Here is a 27,489-nt window from a genome sequence, read left to right as displayed (position 1 = left end):
AATAAAAACATGCATATTTATGAAAACAGTAGTGTAAGATTTATTATGTCAATTAAAAAATATATATATATCAAATAACTTACAGTCTTTGCGTTGTGCCCCAGTATCATGCTTAAACTCACAGTTGTTGGCCCATTGTTGTGCAATTACTGCTAGATCATCATCCCATTTCTGTAACATAAATATACTTCTTTAAAATTTAATAAATTGCAATAGGCTTTAAAAAATATACATTTTAATTTCTTGATGGAAAAACACGTTATATTTAAGTACAATAAATTAGATTTTTAATGTAATTACATTACAATGGATATTATACACTAACAACATTAGTTTCTTGTGGTAATGATTTTATGAAAACTGTTAAATTCAGTTGTAAATTCTGTAATAACAATGTCAGATGTGAGATTCATTTCAGTTGTATATGAACAATATTCAAGCTAAAAATTTATTTAATCAAATTTTGGAGTGATATGTAACTATATAAAAATTATTTTATATTAATAAATTTTGTGCTTTTACCTGTAAATAATAATATCTGTCTGTATTTTACCTGTGAACACAGTCATATTTGACTATGTAATTTTAGACACCTCAAACAAGTATTGCACATAATGTATTTTTTATCTGTACTTAATGGGAATGCAATTCTGATAGAGAAGCTCAGACTGAAGTGCTTCTTAGCTTCATACTTAGGATGATTTTCTTCTTTGAAAATAACATACAACATAAGTGAAATATTAAAATAGAATGAACATGACATAATCAAGGTCGGTAAATCCTTTGTTGCCTATTTAGTATAGATGGATAATTACTAAAAATGTTTAATCCTAATCAACTATAAGAAAATTAAAATCAACTCTGAAGTGTCTGAAGAGCATTTATTTTCCTGCCTTAGCTGGGAAAATTACCTATCTACAGAAGCCTTATGAATTCAGATTAAAATATTTTATAAAGATACGAGGTAGTTTGTGAAGGGTGAAAATTTAGTTTTATTATTTGGCAAGATTATGTCTACTTCTTCCAATCAAAGATAATTTGAATTTTCAATTCTTTGAAAACTTAGTTATTTGTTCGCTTTTCTTTTTAACAGTTTGTTCATCTTTCAATTCTCTTTTGTGAACTTAACTCAGGAAGTATTTTCTTATTGAAGAAGATTGCTATAGAGCCTCATTTCTTAACATTAATGTTAATTGATATAAAAGGTTGCTGTATTAGATATTGTCCTAGTTCTCCCTCTTCTGTGCCAGTTAAAATGAAATGAGTACATAAAAATACTTTAAGAACCTACACTGGAGCTGAATATTTTTGGCTACACACAGAATAAAGAAAATCTCTCCTAGAATTTTTTTTGTATGGTTTGAAAACAACAACACTATGAACAGAAACATTTTATTAAAAATGTCCACCCACTCTTGTAATTACATTCAGAGCCAGATTAAGTTTATTAGTCATAGCTTATCGTTCAGTGCTGAATTAAGCTTCAGTATGAAAATTCAAACTGCAAATGTTCACTGAATAATTTAGAATAAATACAGGCTAGCTTTTACAACCAAATGCTGATGGGCTAGGATCATTACTCAGTACAATGACAGCTTACCTGATATCTTTAGTAATGAATTTAGTTATTCTAATTTGAATTTATTGTTCTGGATGTGTTGATGCATTAACTTGACAGATACTCTTTCTCATAAATTCCATAGATAATAACCTGTTTACAGATAATATCCTTTAAATCTTCTATTGCAATTTTAATTTAATCTTTAGCACTGCTATCAATTTTTTTTCCCTTACATGAATATTTTTGGTCGTTCTTGCTTCTATAAAAAGCCTGAATTGGTTTCATTTGCAGACTTTAACAAAGAGAATCACTCTGTTTTATAATATGTTAAATATGTTTTCAACTAATCTACCCAAACAAAAAAACTTTCCTAAAACAACTGGGCAAACGAATAATAACTAGCAACACTAAAGGTAATGTTTTTAATTAATGTATTAGGATACAACTGTAGGAGTTAATTAACTAATTTTTCAATATTTTACTTTATAAATAAAACAAATTATTTATTTGAATTAACATTTCATTTGAAATTAAAACAGAATTTGTATTGAAATCTCTAGGTTTCTTACAAAAAAACCACATAAAACTAGACATACACATACACATACTACACACTAGACATACACATTAAACTAGACCGTGACATCACATTAAATGGACATATTATCAAGATTCCGTGTATGTACATGTGATCATAACACATTCCATACTGAATACTTTCCTTGGTATTCAGAATAGTACTATTAGCACAAGTAAAAGGAGATTATGGATTAGTAACTTCAAAGTACTGTTAACAAAGGACCTGGAATATAAGTCTGAAAAGATTTACAAATCTGAGATATAAAGATTTTGTTCCCCTTTAACTGTTCAGTTATTTTAATTATTTTTTATCTTCTTTATTATTTAGAAAATTATAATCAACTCAAAAAAGATCAAGTTTTTTAAAACTTTAAAGATTTTAAACCCTGATAGATAAGAATAGATTAATAAAAACAACCCTGTAAATATATTTTGCATGAATAAATTTTATATGAATGTTTTCAAAAACTGAAGTTAAATGTAGCATTTAAACATATCACTGAAAACTCGTTTTTCATCAAGCTATTTCCATACACTACGTAAATTTTTTGGAGTAATTCTTTAATTGTTATTTTCTATCTTCTCCATTTTATTTTAGTATCACTGTTTCTAATTTAGTTTTATCAAATCTATTATAAATGTAAATACAAGGACACATTCACCTAGGTATACTGTAAACTTTATTATTAATTATGATATTTTTATAAAGTACATACGTAATTAATATTTTATCATACCATTTCTATCATATCACTCGCTTTTGGTTGCTGGTGTGAAATTACACCATATTTTCTACAAACATCTGATCTTGGACCTAAAGCGATGCAAGCTCTTGCTTTGTTATGATATAAGATCATTTGTTCCTTTTCTTTCTCCGTAAAATTACTTTCTGAAAAGTTGATTAGAAAGTATTTTCAATACTGTAAATATTACATTATATTTTATTAAATTACACTATTTATCATTTAAGACATTAAAACAAAGTGAAACAACAGCCAATACACAATAAAAAAGTGCAGTTCTCATATACATAACAATCACATTTTACAATCACTATAGATAAATAAATAATAAGAAACACACAGAAAATGATATATGAATACTTAAATAACATGCATGTACAGTGCTGTAACTGTCTGAAGTAAACACTAATAAAATCCATCCAGAATAGGAAAAAATAAAAGTTCAAAATAGTTTTGACTATCGTTAAAACTTTTATGCAGTTTAAGTAGCCATCTTGCTTCAGCAGCCATCTATATATTATCATATCATTCAAAAAAGCTCTTTATTAACAACAAATTCAGAGTTTTTACTCAACAATACTTCCTGCCATATGTAAATATGGTTGGTCTTCACTGGTAAAGAATGAAGCTATAATACCTGACAGTCCAAAAAGCAAGAAAGTGGCCATATTCAGGACAATGACTGGCCATGACGGTGTTTGTACCCATCTGCACCAAATAAATATATATCGTACATCTAGATGTATCATTTGTAAGCTGGAAAACAGCGTTATGAACTGGAAGCAAGTAGTGAATAAGAGTGATTACTTTAAAAATTGTAAAGGGATGTCTGATGGAAAGATCTATTGGCAAGTATGGAAATTAATGACTTTGTATCAAAATTAGGCATTAATAAATAAATATAGTAATAATTAAATATTAAGTAGTACTGTTATTAATAACTTGTTTAACAGCTTAACTGCCATTTTTGGACACTCTTGACTCTTTGAATATTTATAATGAATTTTTTTTTTTAATTTAGTATAAACAACTTCTACACTAAAGGTCCTAACATTACATTGTTATATTCCTGGCAATAGCATTTATTTTCATGGTGTGGTAGAACTGCCTTTCAAGATCTCCCTATTAATAAAAATTATACATCAAAAAAAAATTATTAAGACAGAACTTCTGGATGAAGACCAAGACACTACCACTCTGCCATGGAGATTGCAAAATTTATGTATGTATGTAATATTTTTATCTTATCCAAGTGGAGCCTTTGTGAATCTTTGAAGATACAAGACAGATCATCTGAAAGATTTCTTCTAATGCCCAAGTAACTGTATTCTACAAAAATTTTAACCCCAAAGTAATGTATGAGTATTATACGTTAGATGATTATGGAAATGAGCATAGTAAGACACCAATTAAAACATCTTTCTTTGCATTTCCTGTGTACTACATAAACCCTTAGTAACCTAATAGGTAACTTGATGCCTAATGTGGTCTTTCAGCAAAACAATAAATTATCCTTATGGCTGAATAATCCTTTCTTATACCCATCCTTTATCTTACCCTTGACCACCTTTTTCCCAATACTGAACCAATAATGGGGCCTATGTGTGTAGGTTTGACTTTATATGATAATCTGTGCTGAGAACACCAGAATTTTGCTTTGAGTTACCGCATTTTTGATGTTATTTGGTAGAATGGATGTCTGTAGTTAGATTCAGGGACACACTTCCCTGTGCCATGTCTGCACAATAAGCATAATGGGTGAAATGCTTTCCTGGTAAAGCCAAGTTTGCCAATCCTTCCAAAAACAAACACAGTCTTTTCAGTTAAGTTTCAAATCTAAGACCATTCATTTACCTTCTCTCCCCTTATTCATTAATTTTAATTGTGTACAGTTTTAATTTAAATAAATGTACCAAAAGCAAATCAAAATTCAAAATTTTAATGGTCTGGAATACTAACAGACTTAATTTTAAAGAATAATGTATCCAATTTAAATTATCTCATAATTTTTTGTCTCACAATTGTTCAGGTTTAAGGTTTTTATTTTGAAACCATTTGAAACAGAAAAATTAATTAATTAAAAAAGAATTTAGTAGATTAGTTTCAGGAAATAAACAGTAGGGGTTCTTTACACATACTGGTCTTACTTGAATGAATAACTAAAAGGCTCTCATACTACTGTCATTTTGAAATAATTTTAAGCATCACATTAATTATATGAGAATATAGTTATACATAATAATCAATAAATGTTAAAAGTAATAGAGATAGTAAAAAAAAAAACAAAAAACAACAATTTGGTGAGATTGGACACATTGTTGTGTTCTTGTTATTACTCTCGATTGATATTAAGGTAGTATTGTATTGTGCACATTCTATGACAGTAAGCCTTTAGCTTCTGGTATCTTCTTTTTCTATAGGATTTTACTTTGTTTTTTCTTTTTAAGATTTTGTTACATTTCTGACAATCTCAAGTGATAATTTTTTTTTTTGTTCAGAGTTAATATTTTAACATTACTATATAATTAAAAATGATTAATATATTTACATTCTCTACTCTTACTTCTTCACTTTTAATAAAGTGTATCAAAACTTTATTTAAATATTTCTACCTCTGATAAAGATTACTTTTTCTCTTTCTCTTTATTTCATTCTTTATATGAAAGTATTCAGTTTTACACAGAAGTAGCAAAAATGCTGAGGTTTATTTTCTCAGATATAGTAGAAGAATGGGTAAAACAGACAGTTTAAATCATAATATGCATAAAGCTCATTATAATATAAGCATCATGAAAACAGAGAATATTAGAATATAAGAACAGAGAATATTAGGTATGAAATTTTAAGGTAAAAATTAATACAGGTGATCTGTAAAATGATTATGGTGGCCGTACAAAGTTTTGGAGATTCAAGGTATAACTGTTAAACTCGGGTTGTAGATTCTGTCATACATGTTTCTCACCTTATTAACATGAACTTATGTTTGAAGATGTAACAGTTTTTTGTTTTTTTTTCAGAAAAGCTAATTTTGATTTATATATCAGAAAGGCAACACAGAAAAAATGCAATAATAGTCTTCTAAGTTTCTTATAAGATAAATATATAAGTTTCTTCTAAAATAAATAATGTTTCATGCATGGCAATAAGTTTCATGTTAAGGCAAAAAAGATTTATATAAAAATAAATGACACATGAAACTAGAAAACTGTTTAATTAATAGCAAGAGAAAAATTATGTATGAGAAAAATATTAAATAGCTATGGATGAGTAATTTAAATAGTTTTATAAAGTAGAGAAAGAAGTCCTGTTAAAAAAAAAGTGTGATTATTTAATTTTATTAAGCAAAGGCATATATTATATCTTAACTTCCCTAAAAAGGTGAGAATAAGTTTTCATACCCAAAAATAGGCTGTTGGACCGATAGCTATAATATAAAGTCTATAATACAAAAGATGTGAACTGATATTGAAAAGATTACAAATTTTAACTAATTCATGCATATGTTACTAATTATGAATGTGTATTCTTTACTAAAAAGAATAGTCACTTATTGTTAAAAAATTACAATCAATAAGAATATATCAAACCAGACAACAAAACGTTTTTCAAGTGATTCAACACACTTTGGCTTATAAGAAAGTGCCTTATTCTTCCACAGTCATTTTGAATAAATTAATCAACCAAATCTACCTAACAATTTATTTAAAATACAATTAAATATTTTCTTTTACAGAAACAGTATATTACTCTGTCAATGAATTTTTAAGGGAGGATTGTACAAAACATAAATAATGCTAATTTTAGCCTTGTTCATGTACCTTTTTCTCAGCTCCTATAACAGGTAGAGCCATGGATTTTTTTATTGTTTTCATTGTACTTCTAACCACTTAAACAGAATTATTATTTTAATAAAACCTAACTATTTTTATTATATTTTCAAACATTTTTTAAAACTGAACAATTTTTTTGGCACAAAATATTGTAATTATTTAAATACATAGTTATATAGCAAAATATACTTATATAATGATAAAATAGGGCTGGGAATACCTGGTAAAAATTTCAAGTCTCTAGCATTTATAGTTTTTGAGGAAAAGGTACATGAAGACTGAAAAATGTGGTTTTATAGAAACAGCACTTAAAGTTAGACCAACTATTCAGAAAGAAGTACTGGGTAGTTGATTTACTTAAAACAATCCTACACCATATGTTTCATCATATTTATCTTCGTTTTTTCTTCTCTGAAAAATGCATTTTAATTTCTGCAGCGGCCGTTCTTTTGCGATCAATGTCTTCTGGAATAGCGACACTTTTTCACTTTTAATTTCAGATCATTTAGTACATCAATTTCCCCTAACATTCCTTTTTTAAATGCAATCACAGATTCATAAACATCAATCTTTAATCACTATTCCCAGATAAATAGTTTTTGGAATTGTTTTCCAAATCATGTGTTGAAAGACTCATTTGCATTCAAAGTTTTTCCTGGAGTACAATTCCGCACCAAAACTTTATTACTTGGATTTCCAAAAATTGGTTTTATTTTCTCCATGACAGACTTTGGAAGTGAATGTCCATATATGAATAAGACTCAACAGTTTTTAGAGCTCTATTAAATCCACAACATGTAGTGTTACAAAAATAGTTACTTGCAACAAAAATAGTGTTGTCAATTTGAATAGGTTGAAATTTTATACACATATACAGCTCGTATTTATTGCTTTTCTCGTTGCTCTGATATTGTCACAGTTTTCTCTAATAGAATTTCGAAAATAATGCTGAAGGTTACCATTCTCAGAATAACTGAGACTACTTTGCCATCCTTCCCATTCCTTTACCATCTTCAAGTTTTACCACTTCAGAGGATGAATGAGCACGATATGTACAAATGTAAATGAAGAGTAGTCTTGCACAGTCTCAGGTACCACACATTCCTTTGATGTGTGGTAAGATATTCTACTTTCTGTCTACTTTACATTGAGGCCTGAAGTAAACAATCTGCATGTGTGTGGTGCATGTAAATACATAACATACATACATATGGCAACCTTCAACCAGTTGATGCAATCTACCAGGTGGACAAAATGACACATCACTTTTAAAAATAATTATCGCACAATAAGATTGTTAGTCATTACTTACCCAGCTGTTAATTTCAGATTATCACACGAGTTATTATGTAATAATAAATATGTTAGGTCTACAGCAATGTAAACAATGCACTATTATTGAAAAATTTATACTAATTTCAGTTTCCTAATTTTATAATACTCATATTTGCTACTTGAGGCCTAGAATAAACACGTGTTTCATGTGTTAATACAAATATTTGAATTGCAATTCGGCCAGTTCATATCATGTACAATGTTATATAAACAATAGGAATACTTCATAGCTACTTATAGTGTTATGACACAATTAAATTTATATTTTCAACACTATTTTAAAAATTATTACTTGGTCTTGTGAAACCTCATTATTATTTTAACTGTGACATTAACTGCTTGTGATAGAAATTGCTTTGAATGAGGTTGTTTCTGTCATTAATTTGGTTTAAATAAGTATCAAACTGAAATTTATGACTTATTTGCTTTATTTCCTTTTTCTAGAAATTAAGTTTCTATTTATAATTGTTTTTATATGTTGTGAAATCTAATAACTATGGCCTTTTGATGTATACTTAAATACAAAAAAAATTAAAATATTAGGAACTGGGGAAAAGATGATAGTTCTTAATGTTTTTTAAAAAAATTTGCAAACCCTACTTTAGAAATTAAATTTGTAGAAGAATTTATATCTGCATTCACAAGTGCATCCATTTCAAGTATTGAGAGATCGCGAGCTGAAAAGAAAAAATATGGGGTACTATACACACCAAAAAAGAAAACATTCAAAACCCGTTTTAGGCCAATTTGACGACTTCAATAAAAATGCTGTCAGATCCAAAGTCCATGGTTTCTTTTTTAAGAATGAATTGCCCATACTCAATTAGGTAATTTCAGCTGTCAAAAAAGATCCGGATTTATCAAAAATTAGTCAGGCTAGTTTACATAAACTTTTATCAATGGGTTTCTAATTTTCAGGAGAAAGTAGAAATAGTTTTATCTCATAGAGATGACATAAAGATTTGGTGAAGGAAATATTTGAAACAAATTAAAGAGTTTAAGAAAAATGAGAAAAACATTTTTTTATCTGGATGAATCTTGGGTGAACAAAAGTCATTCACTCAGTAAGGTTTGGTGTGACATTTTCATTAAACATCTAAACAGGTTTCTTTGTCTGGTTTAAGTACTGATATAAAATCAGTAAGTAACAAACGAAAATAACTAACTGATTGTAGGTCATGTAGAGAATGAAGATGGATTTGTTAATGGTGCATTATTAGTTTTTTAATCCAATAAATAGGGTGATTACCATAAAGATATCTATGGTAATTTTTTTAATAACTGGTTTAATGTGATTATGAAATTAATTCTGCTGAATATTGTTATTGTTATGAATAATGCACCATACCACTGTGTAAAATCAGAAAAAATTCGAAACACATCATAGCTAAAAGCTGATTAGTATCATGGCTGAGAGAAAAACAAATCCAATTTCATTCTACATTTCTAGAAGTTAAAAAAAAATAAGCAAAAATTTAACAAATATGTAATCGATTAAATGGCTTAAGCAAATGGGCGTACAGTTTTATGGTTTCCACCACGCTACTGCAATCTGAATCCAATAGAACTAGTGTGAAGTCAAGTAAAAGAATTTGTAGCTCAGAATAACAAAACTTACAAATTAGTGGATGTGAAGATTTTACTTGAAACTGGTGTCGCTGAGGTAGTGGCAGAACTGTGTAAAACATGTGCTACAAGAAGAAAAAATGTGGAAGATGGTTTATTTTGTTGATATCAAGGTGGATAAACTCATTAATTCTGAAAATGACTACTTGGAATCCAATGTTAGTGAAGATGAAGTGTTGGGTGGATGTAATTATTTATAGAATGATACATCATAAGAAATTGAGGATAACCCAACAAAAAATGGTAATAAATCAAAATATTTTTTAATTTATTTTATGCATGTAAGCAGTATTTCAGGGTTTGTGTAAACTTAACAAATTATTTACAAACCTATTCATGTCTATCATTTCATTTCATTATATCATTGTTGTTTTGTATAGCTACTAACTATGTATGACAATACTGCTGTAATAGTAAAACAAAATTACCATCAAAGATAATTTTAGTATGTTTAACAATGTACAACTTTTTTCTTAATTTAATAAACATTAAATGTTTTACTATACAAACAACAAATGACTGGAATTCTTGACTAAAACTGCTTCTATCTATAATAACATAAGTGGAACAATAATGACAGTTACTACCTTCACCTTCATCTCTATAACAATTTACTGAAGAGTTTAACTTAAAGCAGAGCGATGAAACTTCAGAATTATTCGGGTCGGTTATATATCACTCTCATCGCGGTCAAATGCTGCTTTGTTGTAGCGTTTGAAACTAAAGAGGAACAAATATTTTTGTTGGTTTCTAAGAAACTTCCTTTTCTTAAATAATTTTGAATTCTACTCATCTTTTTATATATAATTAGGCAATATTCACAAAATATAGCTCACAAACAACCACCCTTACAAACAATAACTCAATCCTTTTAAACACTCATGAGACACATAACCTTGTATTGAAAACAAATGCATCACTTCCAACTAAAATTAAAATCGGTAAAAAATTCAATACAAAAACTAATTACATTTTTACTAATAAATATATAATAATAAAAGAAAAAGCACATAAAATTAATTCTACAAACTAAAACTGAAATTTGGGAGAATGACATTATTTTCTTACAAAATTAATAAAAATACAGAATGATTACAAATGAAATGTATACATTCAATAGCTTATTAAAAATTTATTTTGAACAGTTGAGATAATTATTTACATGATTGTATCGAAGAAATCTTTAAGTTTTTGTTTATAAATGTTCATTATGTGCAACGTTGACAGATATCAACACTGTATAGGAATTCGTCCCAAACACGTGCAAGCATGTGCCGGTAAACGGTAGCAACAGAATTTGTGATCCGTTGTTTTGTCGTCGATGTCAACAGGAAGGGGCGGTACAAAAACTTTGTCTTTTACTCTGTCTTAAAGGTAGTCACAAGGCGTTAAGTCTTGTTACAGTAACAGAGTTTATTTTGGCTAATTCGAGCATAAAACGCTTTCTCCACTGTAGTAGCGACTATCTTGCCAGACATGACATGACACATCAATCATTGACATTACCAGCAGAACAATATACCAAGATAAACTTTAAAAAATTCCCTGTATCATTTTCTGTATTCACACACGTCGGTGGCATCCGTGGCGCGAGAGGTAGCGTCTCGGCCTTTCATCCAGAGGTCCCGGGTTCGAATCCCGGTCAGTCATGGCATTTTCACCCACGCTACAAATCTTTCATCTGATCCTCTGCAGCAATACATAACGGTGGTCCCATATGTTAAACAAGCAAAAAGCATTCTCACACATCAGTTTAATTTTTTATAAGCTAACGAAACTGTATATTTTATTTGTAATCATTTGTATTTTTAGTTGACTTTGAGACATAATATTGGTTTTATTGGAAAGAGGGAATTTTAAATTATATTATAAGGTTAGAACCCAAAATATTAATTTTTTTAAAAGTTTTTCCGTTACATTCCCCCTTAAACAAAACTTATTAAAAAAAATCACTGAATTTTCTGAATCTCTGTTCAGTGTATGTCTAATTATGTGCTAAAATAATTTTCATTAAATCTTTTGGACTGTGTATTACTTTGTATTCATTTTTTTACATTAAGTAGCTTCATGTATTTACTAATATTATTTACATGTTTATATATTGAATAGTATGGACTTCAATCACTTCTATTTTATATTTTTTATTAATTGTCTATTTTATGATGCTGTTCTGATAAAGGTTGAACAATGATTTTCCTTGATACAACCAAATAAATGCTGGGACAATTTTTTTTTTTTAATTCATGGAGTAGCATACCTACCCATTTCTGATATGATCTACATATGTTCTTTTATTATCATAAATCATAAAAATCAAAGATTTATTAATTTACAAAATTAAATGATGTTTGTATTGAAATTGTTCAAAATTTTCTTATAATCTGTAATCTGTAATCTGTGATTTTTTTTAGTATCTGTACACACGCTTTTCTTCATTTGCTGATTGAAGAATTCAGTTTTCTATTGTAGAAGGGTGGAAAATCTTTATATTTTGTTATTTCAAGACTTTTTTAAATGTAAATGATCAGAAATTATATTTTCTAATTCTGCAGTAGCTTTTTCCTACAATATACTTTCTAGATTAGTATTACAGCGAGTAGATGTAATTATAAACTTTTTTTTTAAGAATATACTTACGAATTATAGTAAAAATATCTAGATTTTTCAAATTTATATAGAATTTTTACTTATTCATTAGGATGAATTTAAAAAATGTGTTTTAATGTAAAAAAAGTTGTCATTACTACACCTGTAATGAATTTTAAAATTTGGATTTGGTTGGCAGCTTCTTATGTAAATAATTAAATTTTGTTTATGAATCACAAAACAGGGAAAACAGAGTGTTGGTGCAAGGGTTGTTTAGAATATTATTTTAAATTTTGGTATTATTTAAACGTTGTAACTTATCTGCAATAAAAAACCAGATGTTTTAATTGAAGTTAATAATGACTATAAGTAAATTCTTTATGTTAGTTTATACTTATACTTTGGTTAAGTATTACTTAATATTTATGTTGTGTGTTTATAGACAATTTATTCATTTTTTAAATAATATACTAAATAATTTAAACATGATTATGGTTAACTAATTTAAATTTACTGGTATCTGTCTGTTGTACTTTAATTGCTTTAATTACTCAATGTACTCTCTGATCTACCTTCGTCAGTGCTGTTGAATCCAATTCATTATCCTCACTCAACATCTAACACAACCTACCTACATAAATGACTGATATTTTGCCTGTGATTATTGTCTACTTGTTCCAACCTTTCTACAATAATATATGCAGGGTTAAGAATTAAAAAATTTCAGAAGTTATTAATTACATTGACCAAAGCCTGATAGACTGGCAAGTACAAAATAATTTAATCTATTATAAAATTTAGTCTTCAAAGTAATTCATTCATTATATTGGACAGTATATTGTAAATGATATTTATTACTAACAAAACTAAGAATTTTACAAGTTCATTGCAACATGCAATCATAACAATTATGATAAAGCAGAATGCAAAATGGTTAATAAAATAATTGATGGATAAAGCTGTTCCTTAATAAAAATCCATAATAACAAAATAAAATAAATTGTGTTTTCTGAATTTCACAAGATTTATTTAAAAAATCATAACAGCTATTTTTGTACATGAGCAAGGTACTATGTACTGAAACAGCTGCTGTGATTTTTTTAAATAAATATTGTAAAAATCAAATAACAATTTTTTAAACTTTCTTTTGTTAATAAAATAATTAAAAATTTCTGCTAGAGTGCATACGTTTTGTCTTGGTACAATCTTTTGTAACATATATGTATTGTCATTTGGTGGTTACATTTAATATATTGTATAGTTTTATTATGATTCATTCCATTCAAATTATTTGTTCAAGGCCATATCGTTAAAATAGATAAAATTATCTCTTTTTACCATATTTATCTGTAAATAACATTTTCCCCCTGGATGGAAGAAGATTGAAACTATAATGACAAGATTGAGTAATAAAGAAGCAACCTTCATTCCTGTGGTGATGTGAATTATTTATAGTATTTATTTTTTGAAAGGGAAGTTATTAAAACTACCAAATTATCTCCTGCACTTCCCCATTGAAATAACAAATAATATAATTATTAAACAAATTCCTGGTCAATGTCAGGTATTATTGTAAAATATATTTTGTTTATTAGATATATAATTATTCTTACTTAACTTTAAAATCACTCCACCTTCTCAATTTTATGTTTGTTTCAGTTTTCAATTTAATATATTTTAACATCTTTTTTATTATTTTTAAATGAATAAAAACACTTAGCATTTTAGAAGAAATTATTTTTTTATGAACAATAAGTTTGTGTTTTGCTCTAGAATTAAGTACATTCTATATTTTATTTTTCCTTATTTTAATAATGTTTATTTATTCTTAATATATTATTGCAAGAGTTTTGCCTATTTTTTTATACTACCTCCAGAATGATCCATCCAAACTGTCCTACACCACTTTTCTAAGACAGTATAAAAGTGAGTGTTCGACAATATCAAAATTCATAAATAAGCATATCATTAATAGAAAAATTGTTAATTGAGTTTGAAATTTTTAGTAAAATATTTTCTTAGATATTCGCAAACATAATTCTTCTAAATTTCTCGGATATTAATTTGTTCTACAGTAAGAACATTTTATTTCTTAAATTAGTGATTACTGCTCATATTATTTTTATTAAATTATTTTATAACCCAATTTTTTAAAAAAGTTAATTTTTAACTCTTGCAATTGTGGAAAAAAGTATTTTTTTTTTCAAAAGAAAAAATTTAATTGGAAAAGCAAATTTAACAAATGTTTTCATAATGAACACTTCATGTTCTTCTATAAGACCTATTGGATATTTAATGATATTTTATATGATAATATCTATGGAAGGACATTTCAACACGTTTAAAAAAATTTAGTCATTTTTTTAAATTATATTTTTTTAATTTTAAAACATCTGTTGAAACGTAAGGATAAGAGATCAAATATCTCATGCAATTAAGCTGTCAGTAGGTTATCAAGAAAACTTTCTTAAACATATTTTGTTTTTTATAGTCTTCTAAAATATTTGCAGTTTCTGTGTTAATTTGGTATTTATATATGCTAAGGTATTGTAAAATGTTGAGAAATTAGTTTTTCTATGTGCTTATGACAAATGGAATCACTTTCTTTAGTTAAGTTTTTTACCTGATAGTGTACATTATAAATTTTTTATTAAATGAAACTTTATGTGATTTTATATATCGTAATTTATCTAGAATGAATCTCAGTTGTTAGTGCTTGTAAACAAATGTAATATTTTACAATAGATCAATGCAATTTGTTTACTTCTTCTTCAAAGTAGAGAATTATAAGTCTGGAAACATTTATCAATTTATCATGAAGCATATTACATATATATGTTATATATATAAAAATGAATGTTTGTTTGTTTGTCCCAGATGCATTCCTATACCATTCATCTAATTGTAATGAAACTTTGGTGAGTTATGTGCACACTTGTGAAGGTTTCTGTATTAGTTTGGATCGCTAGGTAGTGCCTGGGGTCAAGGTATTTCAACAAATTTTATTTATGGTCTGATTTGGCTCATTTTTAGAATATATATTAGTTAAGTGAAAAGAAATATTTTTGCAAAAAAATGACCCAATATATGGTGCTGAGGTTGAGATATTTAGAAAAAGTTTATTTATGGACCGATTTGGCTCATATTCAGAATATATATTACATACGTGAAAAAAAAATTTGCAAAATCTATACCAGGTAGGTATAAACAAATAAAACCAACAAACAGAATTTCTTCTTCTATATATGTATATATATAAAAGGTAATGTTCATATGTGTGTCTGCTGTAGACTAAAAAACTGCTGGACCGATTTATGCGTGGGAAATGGGAAAGGGGAAACAGTGAAATAAGGAAAAAAGGGAAAGGGAAAGATTAAATTTTATGAAGTTCTGTAATGTTTAGTTTTTTAATGTTTTATCAAACTTTCAATTGTGTCATTTAATCTATATATGTATTATATATATATACTCAAATCTAGCAATAGTGAAGTTTTGCTGGGTCAGTATATGGGTAGTATATAATAAACATATATTAGCATATTATCAACATTTCATTTAAAAAGATTAAAATATTAAATAAATGTATAATTATTATTCGATGATTTTAGTGAAAATAATTTATTAACACATAGATTATTAAATTAAATTTATAATCACAATCATAAATAAACATTCTGATCATCAACTTTTTTTTTGTCTTCAGTCATTTGACTGGTTTGATGCAGCTCTCTAAGATTCCCATCTAGGGCTAGTCATTTCATTTTGGTATACCCCTTACATTCTACATCCCTAACAATTTGTTTTACATATTCCAAACGTTGCCTGCCAGCAAAATTTTTCCCTTCTACCTGTCCCTATAATATTAAAGAGACCATTCCAGGATGCCTTAATACGTGGCCTATAAGTCTGTCTTTTCTTTTAACTTTATTTTTCCAAATGCTTCTTTCTTTATCAATTTGCCGCAATACCTCTTCATTTGCCACTTTATCCACCCATCTGATTTTTAATATTTTCCTATAGCACCACATTTCAAAAGCTTCTAATCTTTTCTTCTCAGATACTCAGATCGTCCAAGTTTCACTTCCATTTAAAGCTACACTCCAAACATATATTTGCAAAAATATTTTCCTGATGTTTAAATTAATTTTTGATGTAAACAAATTATATTTCTGAGTGAAGGCTCGTTTCGCCTGTGCTATTTGTCATTTTATATCGCTCCTGCTTCGTCCATCTTTAGTAATTCTACTTCCCAAATATCAAAATTCTTCTACCTCCGTAATCTTTTCTCTTCCTATTTTTACATTCAATGGTTCATCTTCATTATTTCTACTACATTTCATTAATTTCATTTTGCTCTTGTTTATTTTTATGCGGTAGTTCTTGCATAGGACTTCATCCATGCTGTTCATTGTTTTTTCTAAATCTTTTTAACTCTCAGCTAGAATTACTATATCATCAGCAAGTCGTAGTATCTTTATCTTTTTACCTTGCACTGTTACTTCGGATCTAAATTTTTCTTTAACATCATTAACTGCTAGATTTATATAAAGATTAAAAAAGAAATGGGGATTGGGAACATCCTTGTTGGACTTCCTTTTTTATTATGACTTCTTTCTTATTTTCTTCCATTAGTATTGTTGCTGTTTGGTTCCTGTAAATGTTAGCAATTCTTTTTCTATCTTTGTATTTGAATCCTAATTTTTTTTTTTTTAATGCTGAACATTTTATTCCAGTCTACGTTATTGAATGCCTTTTCTAGGTCTATAAATGCCAAATGTGTTGGTTATGTGTATGTTATACATATGTATATGTTGGTTAAGTATATGTTATATACTTTTCCTGAAACCAACTTGGTCTTCACAAATTCTAACACTTCTTCCACTCTCCTCTCAATTCTTCTGTACAGAATTCTAGCTAAGATTTTTGATGCATGACTAGTTCTATATTGTTCTATATTCTTCACATTTATTCTTAGTATCAATTGTTCTATATTCTTCACATTTATCTGCTCCTGCTTTCTTTGGTATCATGACTATAACACTCTTTTTTAAGTATGATGGAACTTCCCCTTTTTTGTAAATATTAATAATAATCTATCGCTTCCTCACCTGCACTGCACAGTAATTCTGCAGGTATATTCCAGGAGCCTTTCTGTCATTCAAATCTTTTAATGCTCTCTTAAATTCAGATCTCAGTATTGTTTCTTCCCTTTCATCCTCTTCAACTTCCTCTTTCTTCTTCTTCTATTACACCATTTTCTAATTCATTTCCTCTGTATAACTATTCAATATATTCCACCCACCTATCGACCTTTCCTTTCTTATTATAAATCAGTGTATCATCTTTGTTTAACACATTATTAGATTTTTATTTATGTACCAAAATTTTCCTTAGCTTTCCTGTATGCTCCGTCTGTTTTAGCAATGTTCATTTCTCTTTCCACTTCTGAACACTTTGCTTTAATCCACTCTTCTTTCGCTAATTTGCACTTCCTGTTTGTAGTATTTCTTAATTGTTGATAGTTCCTTTTCTCCTCAAAAATCTTCTTTACCTCCTCTTCCTCAAGCTTCTCTAAATTCCACCAATTCATCTGACACCTTTTCTTCAAGTTTTTAAACCCCAAACTACATTTCATTATCACTAAATTATGATCGCTATCAATGTCTGCTCCAGGGTAAGCTTTGCAGTCGATGAGTTGATTTCTAAATCTTTACTCAACCATGATATAATCTATCTGATACCTTGCAGTATCACCTGCCTTTTTCCATGTGTATATTCTTCTATTATGGTTTTTAAACTGGGTGTTGGCAATTACTAAATTATACTTTGTACAATACTGTATAAGTCGGTCCCCTCTTTCATTTCTTTTGCCCAGCCTGTATTCACCCACAATATTTCCTTCCTTGCCTTTTCCAATCTCCAATTATTATTAAATTTTCATCCCCTTTTATGTGTTTAATTGCTTCGTCAATTTCTTCATATACACACTATCTCATCATCATCATGGGCACTTGTAAGCATATAGATGTTAACAATCATTGTCGGCTTAGGTTTTAATTTAATCCTTATTAGAATGATTGTCACTATGCATTTTGAAATACTCTACTCTCTTCCCTATCTTCTTGTTCATTACAAAACCTACTCCTGCCTGCCCTTTATTTGAAGTTGTGTTAATTATTCTATCACTTGACCAAAAGTTGTTTTCCTCTTCCCACTGAACCTCACCAATTCCTACTACATCTACATTTAATCTATCCATTTCCCTCTTTAAATTTTCTAACCTACCAACCATTTATAGACTTCTAACATTCCACGCTCCAACTCGTAGATTGTTATTTTTTAATTTTCTGGTGATTCCTTCCTTAGTAGTCCCCACCCGGAGATCCAAACAGGGGACTAGTTTACCTCCAGAATATTTTATCAAGGAAGGTGCCTCCATCTTTTTCATATGAAAATGCAGAGAATTATATTTTCTTGGAAAAAAAGCAGCTGTAGTTTTCCATTGTTTTCAGCTGTGCAGTACTCAGAAGATTGAGTGATGTTGATATGGCTGTTTAAGTCCTCCTGACCTAAGTCCTAAACAATTACTGAAAGAGCTGCTGCTCTCTTTCAGGAATCATTCCTTAGTCTGACTCTCAACAGATACCTCTCAGATATGGTTGCACCTTCGGTGCAGCTCTACTCTGTATCACTGAGCACTCAAGCTCCCCTCACCATCGGCAAGGGCTCATGATTCATAGAGGGAGAATCATCAACTATACCATTTTAATTAAGAAAAATTTTATTTTTATCTTTTTATTTTAAATACCTTGTGTTAATTAAGTTAATAAAAAATTTTTAAAGAGAATTTAATGTGTATGGGTCTGATGATGAATTTTTGATTTTAAATTATTGGTTTGCTCTAATTCAATTTTTGAAAATTTTATCAGTGGGAGGGGATTTATGGTTTTCATATTCATTCTGGCCAAAATGTTTGTTTACAAAGAGTGAATTTTTTAAAAATAAACCACTTTCTCTCTAAATAATTTAGATAAACATGTAACAATTATATGAAAATATTCCATCGTAATATGAAGTTGGTTTTTCTGTTTGTGTTTTCTTGTAATTATGTGATCTAATATCTCTATTTGTTTGCTATTTTGACAGTAATTTTTTGTAGACTAGATTATTCCCAATTTTCATTTAAATTACATTAAAGCAAATTAATGATTTGTATTTTCACACCATTTTTTCACATTTTAATTATGTTAATCACAGTAGCTAATACAGGACTTTTTTTCAATTGGGAAATAATAGATAGTTGCTAGATGTCTAACTCAGGACCTCTTAAATATAAATTCAGTTTGTTGATCACTGCACTGACTGGCCAATTTATTTGTTGTATTCTATACTAGTTAATTCCAGTGGTCAACTATAGTAACTAATATTCACTGCTGCGAATATTAGTTACTATATGCTAACCGACTGCGATTTCTGGCCTAAATAGGTTCTACACAGAGTTTACTGAATGAGTTACAAATTTATGATCTAATTTATATTGCATGCTATTAAAAGAATCTGCTTGTAATGCTTAAGTGATATTTGAACTATGACTGAATTCATGACTCATGGCTGGTGGTAGTAGCTTGATATTTTTCTATTTGGTAATACTAACATTTAACAATGGACCAACTATGACAGAACAAGGCTAATGTTTTCTCAGTTGCCTTAGCTCACATTTTGCTTGTGATTTCAAGGTAGATATTTAAAAGAAAAACTACATTTGCCTCCACTTTAGTAAAAGAGTAGTCAGTCAAACATTTAGTAAGTGATTGTTGAGTAATATATTTGTTAATTGGATTAGATGTACTTTCAATGCAGATGTGTTTGAGGAAAACATTAGTTGATAATGCTGACTGCAGAAAGGCAAGCAAAACTCCTCAAAATTGCAAAATCTTAAAAGTTCATTTATTAGCTGTAATGGAACCATTCATGAATACTGGAAATTGTTTGACAGACCAGAAAATTCTGGTGAAAAATTGGGCTCACATTCCAGGCAATTCGTTCTTGGGTTTCTGATAGTTGACCACTAATTCTTAATTTGGGTTTCTAACATTAGCACACTAATTCTTTAGTTATCTACTTTAGTTTATCCCTTAGGATAAAACAGTTTTACTTCACAAATAAAACTGTTAGTGAATTCTGGGTTTATGATTTTAATCTCAGAAAAAGAAAACTTATCTCACTGAAAAATTCAAACTAATAAAACCCAAAAGGCCTGATATATAAACAGCATCAAACATAATGTTTAATTTTGAAGGTCTTAATAAAATGCAGAGCTTTTCACCATTATCAAATATTTATTATTCTTTATGTACCAATTTTATTTTATATCATATGGCTCTTTCATATGTCATAATAGTTTTAGAGACAAAAATAGGCTATCGGATTGTTGTTTGATACTGAGTAATATTAATCACTCACTCCATAGTATATAGTAAATTTAAATTCTAGTTTTGATTTATACTTTGATTTATATATACGATGCCTTTGCTGAAAAAGACAATGATTATTTTTCCAAACACTGCAATATACACTTTCATTAAACCAAACAACAGAGCTTTTTTACATTGAACAGCAACAGTGTCACAATAATGTCTTATAGGGGTCAGCCTATGAAAAACAGTCTTCTTGTTCTTTTATTGTCATTTTTAAGGTCTAAGCATTTCAAAATTTACTCATAATTAAATTAAATATTTCCTTAATAAAAACATCAATATTAATCTACAGATGAAATATTAAGTAGCACTGATTAAATAAACCTGAAAATTTCTGTATGATCATTTAACTGTACTAATAATATTTATGCAGTCTTTTTTAACAATACCTTCAAAACTCTTTTTTTGCCATATTGATTTTCTTCACTAATTGTTTTTTTTTAATTTTCAGGTATCAATAGGGACTGCAAACACTTATATATTTTATTTATTAATTTTTTATCTTATATCTTGGATGTCTTTTAAAACTTTATCAGAGTAATATCAAGAATTTCCTTGATCTTGCCATAGTAGTTACTTGTATTACCATCAGAATTGCATATTTATACATTTCTGAAGTGATCTATGTAATTTGGGTGCTATATGAGTAAAATTATTATTTTACTCATTATTATTTAGAATTTACAGTTAAAAAAAAATTCTTTTACTCCTAATAATGTGAGCATAATATTATGTGTTTGTAAAAAAAGTAATTTCTACTTGAAAATGTAAATAAATAATAAAATGCAGAGAGATTGAAAAGTAAATAAATAAAGGTTAATTAACTTTCACTTGGTTATTTTTATTAGTACTATAATACCACAAAATTAATTATGGTTTTAAAGACTATTTTTCATATCTGTTTATGTAATAATGTTTATTACTGTTTTGGTAACTAAAAAAATAATGGGCTATGTGTTGTGGAGTAGTATTTGGCCTTATCAAGATTTGTATGCCATTACTTTTACATAATTGAAGTAAAAAACCTTGACTATGAGGTAATAAGAAAAAAATAGTTATTTTAGATTTAGAATGTATTATTTAAAAAAATTAAAATTGTGTTTTGTTTTTTTTTAATTTGTAAAAGAAGTAAAAAATTATACATTTAAAATTAAAATCTAAGATTTGATGTATTTGTGGTTTTTTTTTAATTAAGAAAAAAGGTTTAAAGTTTCATTTAAATGAAATAAATTTTATGAATTTTTATTTTTCCCAGTTATTAAATGATAATTATTCAGTTACATTAATATCTGTCTAAATTACTTGATTAAGTCACAGGTGAAGACCATGGTATATAGTTGAAAATAGTTTTACTTTTAATTTCTTTTTTCATTTTTTTAACATTTTGTTTGATAATAATCATTAATCACTTGATAAGTTATAACTATTTATAATGGGGACCTTTTTTTGATGTTACATTATTATTTTGTATTGACAGATAAATGATAACTTATTTTGGTGTTAAGTATAGTAAATAAGTAATCTACTAATAATTTGGGGTTATATCCCTGTTAAACACAACTAATATCAATTGTCAGCATCCTGATAATCTTTTCACTGTTAGTGGGTTCCTGTCGATTGTGAAAAAATGTACTGTAATTAATTAAACCCTTCTATCAATGTTTTGGGTAATTGGCAAACTTTAATTAGGGAAATATGTTCCTGAATAAAAACTGAAACTGATGGTTTTAGTCAGTGAGCTATCATTTAAGCTCTAATTTTGGATGTGATAACTTGAACAACCAGAATAGATTTTATATTTTATGGAAGAAAAATTCTGTCAATGTTCATATAAAAAAACCGTGTGTACAGGAACTTTCTTGATGATTCCTGTTTGAGACCTATTTGAAACTCTGGAGTTTCTCAAACTTCTTAGGTGAATTTTTTGTTTACTCAAAACCATTATGTAAATTTAAAAAATGAGAAATTTTCCAAAGTCATCTATATTTTTTTTTGGATTTCTCTACCTAACCATATGATATTTCAAAGTATTCTTTTTTAGAATACTAAAATAGTAGAAAGAAGTTGCCTTTTAATGATATTCAGTTTTATAGCTTTTTGATGAAAAGAACTTTTAGTAACCTACTGATATAGTGAAATGTTTATTTGTGGTTCTTGTTAGATAGTAATAAGATGTTTTAATAATAGAAATGTAGAAATATTTTGACAGTTTGGGTTAAATATTTTTAAAAAAATTGATATGAAAATATGTCAATCATTCTTTATTAATTTATTAATTACAAATTCTTATTATTTTGAAACCAAAATAAAAAGAAACTTACGTACATCCAGAAGAAGAATAATTCAAAAAAATTTGCTATATTTCAAAGTAATTTGTTGAAATAATCTATAAGTTTGCTGTATGTCATGTTTTGTTAACTGCGAACAACATACAAACAGTTTAATAACACATTTTTTTAAAACCTATGTCAAAATTTCTGAAACCTAATTCTGATATGACAAATATGTCTGTCATGTTAAATAAATATTATAGTTTACACTTGTGTTTTTATTCATGTCTATGAATAAAAATTATTCAAAACTAGTTAATTCTAAACTTTGAGGACGGTAATTTGATTTGATTAATTTAATACCTTGGTATATTTTAAAATATGGAGTGGATAATTTATCTGCATTTCTTCTCTTTGAAAAATTGTAAAATTTTCATTCTTAAAAGGAAGTGCAGTTAATTCAATATGAAAGTTTTTGAATGATAAATCACTTTTCAAACACTGATGAATGACACACAAGCATACAAACTAATTTCAAGAGAGAACACTAATTTGCATTAGGGATTGGGCTATGAATCTGTCATTAATTTGAAAAATTAATCACCAATTTAGATTTCTTTTGAAAAATGGATCTTAATATTGCCTACTATTTAATACAAATACAATAAAACTTCTTGTAAGTGGAGAATGTTAGTGAGGTATGTTTGGATACAGAAATTTCTCAGATAAAAGATATTTTATTATTTTAAAATTATTAAACTAGTGATGTTTATAACAAACAATTTATTATTCAAATGGTTATCTTTCTTTAAAAACATGAGATGATACCCAACAATTTTTTTCTATAATGGAGTGTCAACATACTTGATGCTTGTAATGGTCCAGTTACAAATGAAAAGATTTTTAATTTCCTATAAGCTTAACTGAAAGACAGAAATCCTCATATGCACAATTACATATAGGATTAATAAACATTTCTCTACTTTTTTGCAACCTCACATCTGTTTTTCTGATTTGGAAAAATAGTCATGACAAATAACATTATTAAATTAAGCCTGTTTCATTGGCATATAATTAATTGGTTTCACATGTATGCTAATATCAATTTTAAAATCTATTTTTGAATTCAGCTGCACCATTTTCTTTATTAGATTATTACGTTTCATTTAAATTTAACTGCCTTGATACCAAATTGAGATTTCTTACCATCTTATTAGCCAGAATTGTTGTAACAGACTATTAAATCACTTAATCACATAAAATATTTTAAAAAATTGTAAGATGAGCTTAGATGTTTTTAATTATGCAATTTTTGAAGAGAAAATTATGAACATTTTTTTTACATTTACAAGTTTACTTAGATATATTTTGTTTGCTTGATAAATTAATTCATCACAGATGTTTTGAAGCTTGTGTGTGGGAATATGGAAATAGAATTTTGTAGTATATTAAAAATGCCATGCCTGACTACGGGATTCAAACATGGGACCACCATATCAAAGACCAAAACACTACCACTCCACCATAGAGATAATAAAACTAGAAATTCAGTAATTTTTTTACAATCCACATTACCTGCACTGATTCAGTTTGGTGATGTTATAAGAGTAGTTTGCAGAACTGCTTTGGTTGTCCCTTATATTGAACTTCTCACTTCCAGGTTTTAGATGGGTATTATTAGAATTCTTAAATAAACTTGAATTATGAATGTGTTTTAAAATTGTTTAGTTTGTATTGTACTATATTTATCATTCCATTTCAAACATAGAAAGATTTATTTTTTAATAGATTGAATAACTTAAGGGAAATTAATATTGTGCACATGGTGGAACAACCAAATTGCTTTCAGACTGTCAGTATTTTTGACAACCAGAATAAACCATATCTAAACCAGAATAGTTTGATTTACTTATTCTGTATGAAATAGGTAAGTTTCTGAATAAAGTATACCAATTTTTTTCTAAAATAGAAGAAAAGGGTAAATCAAAGTAATTTAATCTACTAAAAGCTGATAATATATAATTTTTAATTTTTTTAGACTTTTGGGATATGGTTATTTGGGAATTATGCACTATATGTCTTCAAGGGTATTTGAAACAATATCTTACAATTTTATACAAACTGGAGATTAATTCATGAAACCATATGTTACTTAAATTATACATATGTCCCATATCTGAAAATTTCTATTTACTTCATGTTTATTTTATGCTTAAATTTTTTCCATTTTTGTTCTTGATGAATTAATACAATTCTTCCTACTTGAGAACTAGATGTAAGTTATTCAACTTTTTTTTTAAATTTCCAACTCTTTATGGATAAATTTTTTATTTTGAGTATTTTTTACCCAAACAATAATATTAAACTGATAATTATAAAAAATAGTGGTAGATTACAGGTGTATAAACTATTCAAAGAATAATAACCTACTGAGATCATGATTAAAATGAATTGATTAGAGATAGACAACACGTGTAAATTGACGAGTAATTTAGCCAGTAAGCGTATACCGTCAGTTCTGATTAGAAATAAGTGTTCAAATTTATTATATGTACTGCACAGTAGTATGCGTAAAACTTAGTATTTATGGGTATATTAGATTGGAGGGGAATTGTTTTAACATTTCAAATAATGTTCAATGCATGAACAAGAGGTTCAAGTGTTACAACATTTAATGTATAAATAATTACTGGCCTTTCGTAGATGGTATAAAATTAAATTTTCTCACGGTTTGTGTAATTAGTTACGGGTCACGAAAAAATACTGGTTTGAAGTAGCTTACAGTTTTGTTAAAGATATATTTATTTGATAATAAAGTAAAACTAGTTTTAATATTATATAAGTTTAATTTGCTATTGTTATTTATTTTCCGTGTAAGTTTCTTCGTTAGTGAAACGATAAAAGAAACTATTTTCAAATAGAAAGATAATATATTGTTAAATATTAATTTTGGATTTACTTTACAGACTTTTCATTACTGGAAAAAAGAATTTATACTGCAGTGTAAATTCCTTACAATGTTTCATTTAAGGTACATTTAGGGAAATTAAAAACACAATTTTAACCTCTATTATTAGTGTTTTTTTATTCTTAAAAAAAGGTTGTAATTTTCATTTCTTAATATAATTTTCATTACATTTTGTAAATAAATCATGGAGTAATTTTCTAACTCTAACTATACAAATTAATTTAAAAATGTTACGTTTAGGAAAGCCGATGTCAATATTATTTGAAAAAAATTACTTCTTTAGTTGAACAAACTAAAGAAATGAAAATTGATGCCTGCGTACTTCTACTATAACATCGATTTTAATTTAAATTTATAATAAATAAATAAAAATTACCTTAAATTAATAAATAATAATGTATAGGTGTGCATGTATGTTTTTTTAATGAAATAAATAAAAGTAACAAATGAATAAATTAAAAAATATAATTTAAATTTTTTAACTACTACTTACGTAAAAGTTGCGCATCCTTACAGCACAAAACGCTCGTTACATAAAATGAAAATAAAACTATGATTTTTTGCATTTTTTACTGTTTGCTGACTTGAAGATTAGTAAAGACAAAACCCTGACCCTGAAAGCTAAGCGGCAAGGATGAGTGTGAGCTTGAAGGTTCAACGTGATGGCTTTTATTCGCTCGGTCGTCCTAGCGTAAATTAAAAACTGTTCGGTGATTGGCAGGTATCAGTATCGCGCTCTACAACAAAGCCTATTAAAATATCGTTTTAATTCATGCCAACATTTATCTAACAATAAATTTTAACTTAAGTGTTCTGCTCTCTTTGTATTTAAGTACAATTTTTATGCGATCTTGTAATTAAATACTATGTAAAAGTATTTATCTTTACGCTATACCAATCAATTTTTCTCCATTCCCCTTCTAAAAACCGATTTAGACAACAGGAGGTGGTTCTCAATTTTCTCAATTTTACTCGTATGTATTCTTATTGCTTATTGTTATTTTTAAATATATTTTCTTCGTTAATGTTAATTTTTTTTAAGACAAAAATTTTTCAAATAAAAAAATGTTAATTGTCTATGAACTGTTATTTGAAGACATTTTTATCGTGCTGTAGAATAATGATATATATGTCTTTCTGATATTTAATGACTTTATCGTGAAAAATGAAAAATTATTAGGTAAATTAAAAAAAAAAAATATATATATATATAAACCCGTTAAAAGAAAGGTGTAATGACAGTTTTAAAAAATACAATAATTTATTTTTAAATTGGAAAAATGTAGATTTCTTTAGTAAAGTACACCTACATACAAACTATATATTAGTTGAATAATACCTGAATACATTTCAATAACACGTGAAAAAAAATCTTTATCTTTAATAAATTTAATTAATTTAATAAATGTGTAATAAAGTATTATTAATTAGGCGACAACTTCAGGAAGTGTAAATTTAAGGAATAATTGGAAAAACGTATTATTTTTAAGAGTTATTTTATGAAGGTAATTAAA

The 27,489-nt window shown here is 27.5% G+C and overlaps 1 protein-coding gene across 6 annotated transcripts in view; it reads right to left on the bottom strand.

Moving 5' to 3' along the window:
• Positions 1–26,627, bottom strand: part of LOC142321042 (salivary antigen-5-like) — a 49,482-nt gene extending 22,855 nt beyond the window's left edge. The window contains exons 1-3 of one of the 6 annotated variants that reach the window (XM_075359043.1): positions 26,469–26,627; positions 2,878–3,029; positions 84–171 (exon numbers count right to left, since the gene is read on the bottom strand). In XM_075359043.1, the coding sequence (XP_075215158.1) occupies positions 84–171; positions 2,878–3,029; positions 26,469–26,541 (313 nt within the window). In that variant the 5' untranslated portion in view covers positions 26,542–26,627. Of the gene's footprint in view, positions 1–83; positions 172–2,877; positions 3,030–9,666; positions 9,792–10,004; positions 10,195–10,261; positions 10,578–10,836; positions 10,859–26,468 lie in introns of those variants that run through there. The other 5 variants (XM_075359048.1, XM_075359044.1, XM_075359045.1 and 2 more) reach the window with 5 other exon arrangements.
• Positions 26,628–27,489: the final 862 nt, after the last annotated feature.

The sequence above is a fragment of the Lycorma delicatula genome, chromosome 3 (assembly GCF_047948215.1).
Source record: "Lycorma delicatula isolate Av1 chromosome 3, ASM4794821v1, whole genome shotgun sequence".
In the NCBI taxonomy this organism is placed as follows: domain Eukaryota; kingdom Metazoa; phylum Arthropoda; class Insecta; order Hemiptera; family Fulgoridae; genus Lycorma; species Lycorma delicatula.
This window is presented reverse-complemented; position numbering and strand designations above follow the sequence as displayed.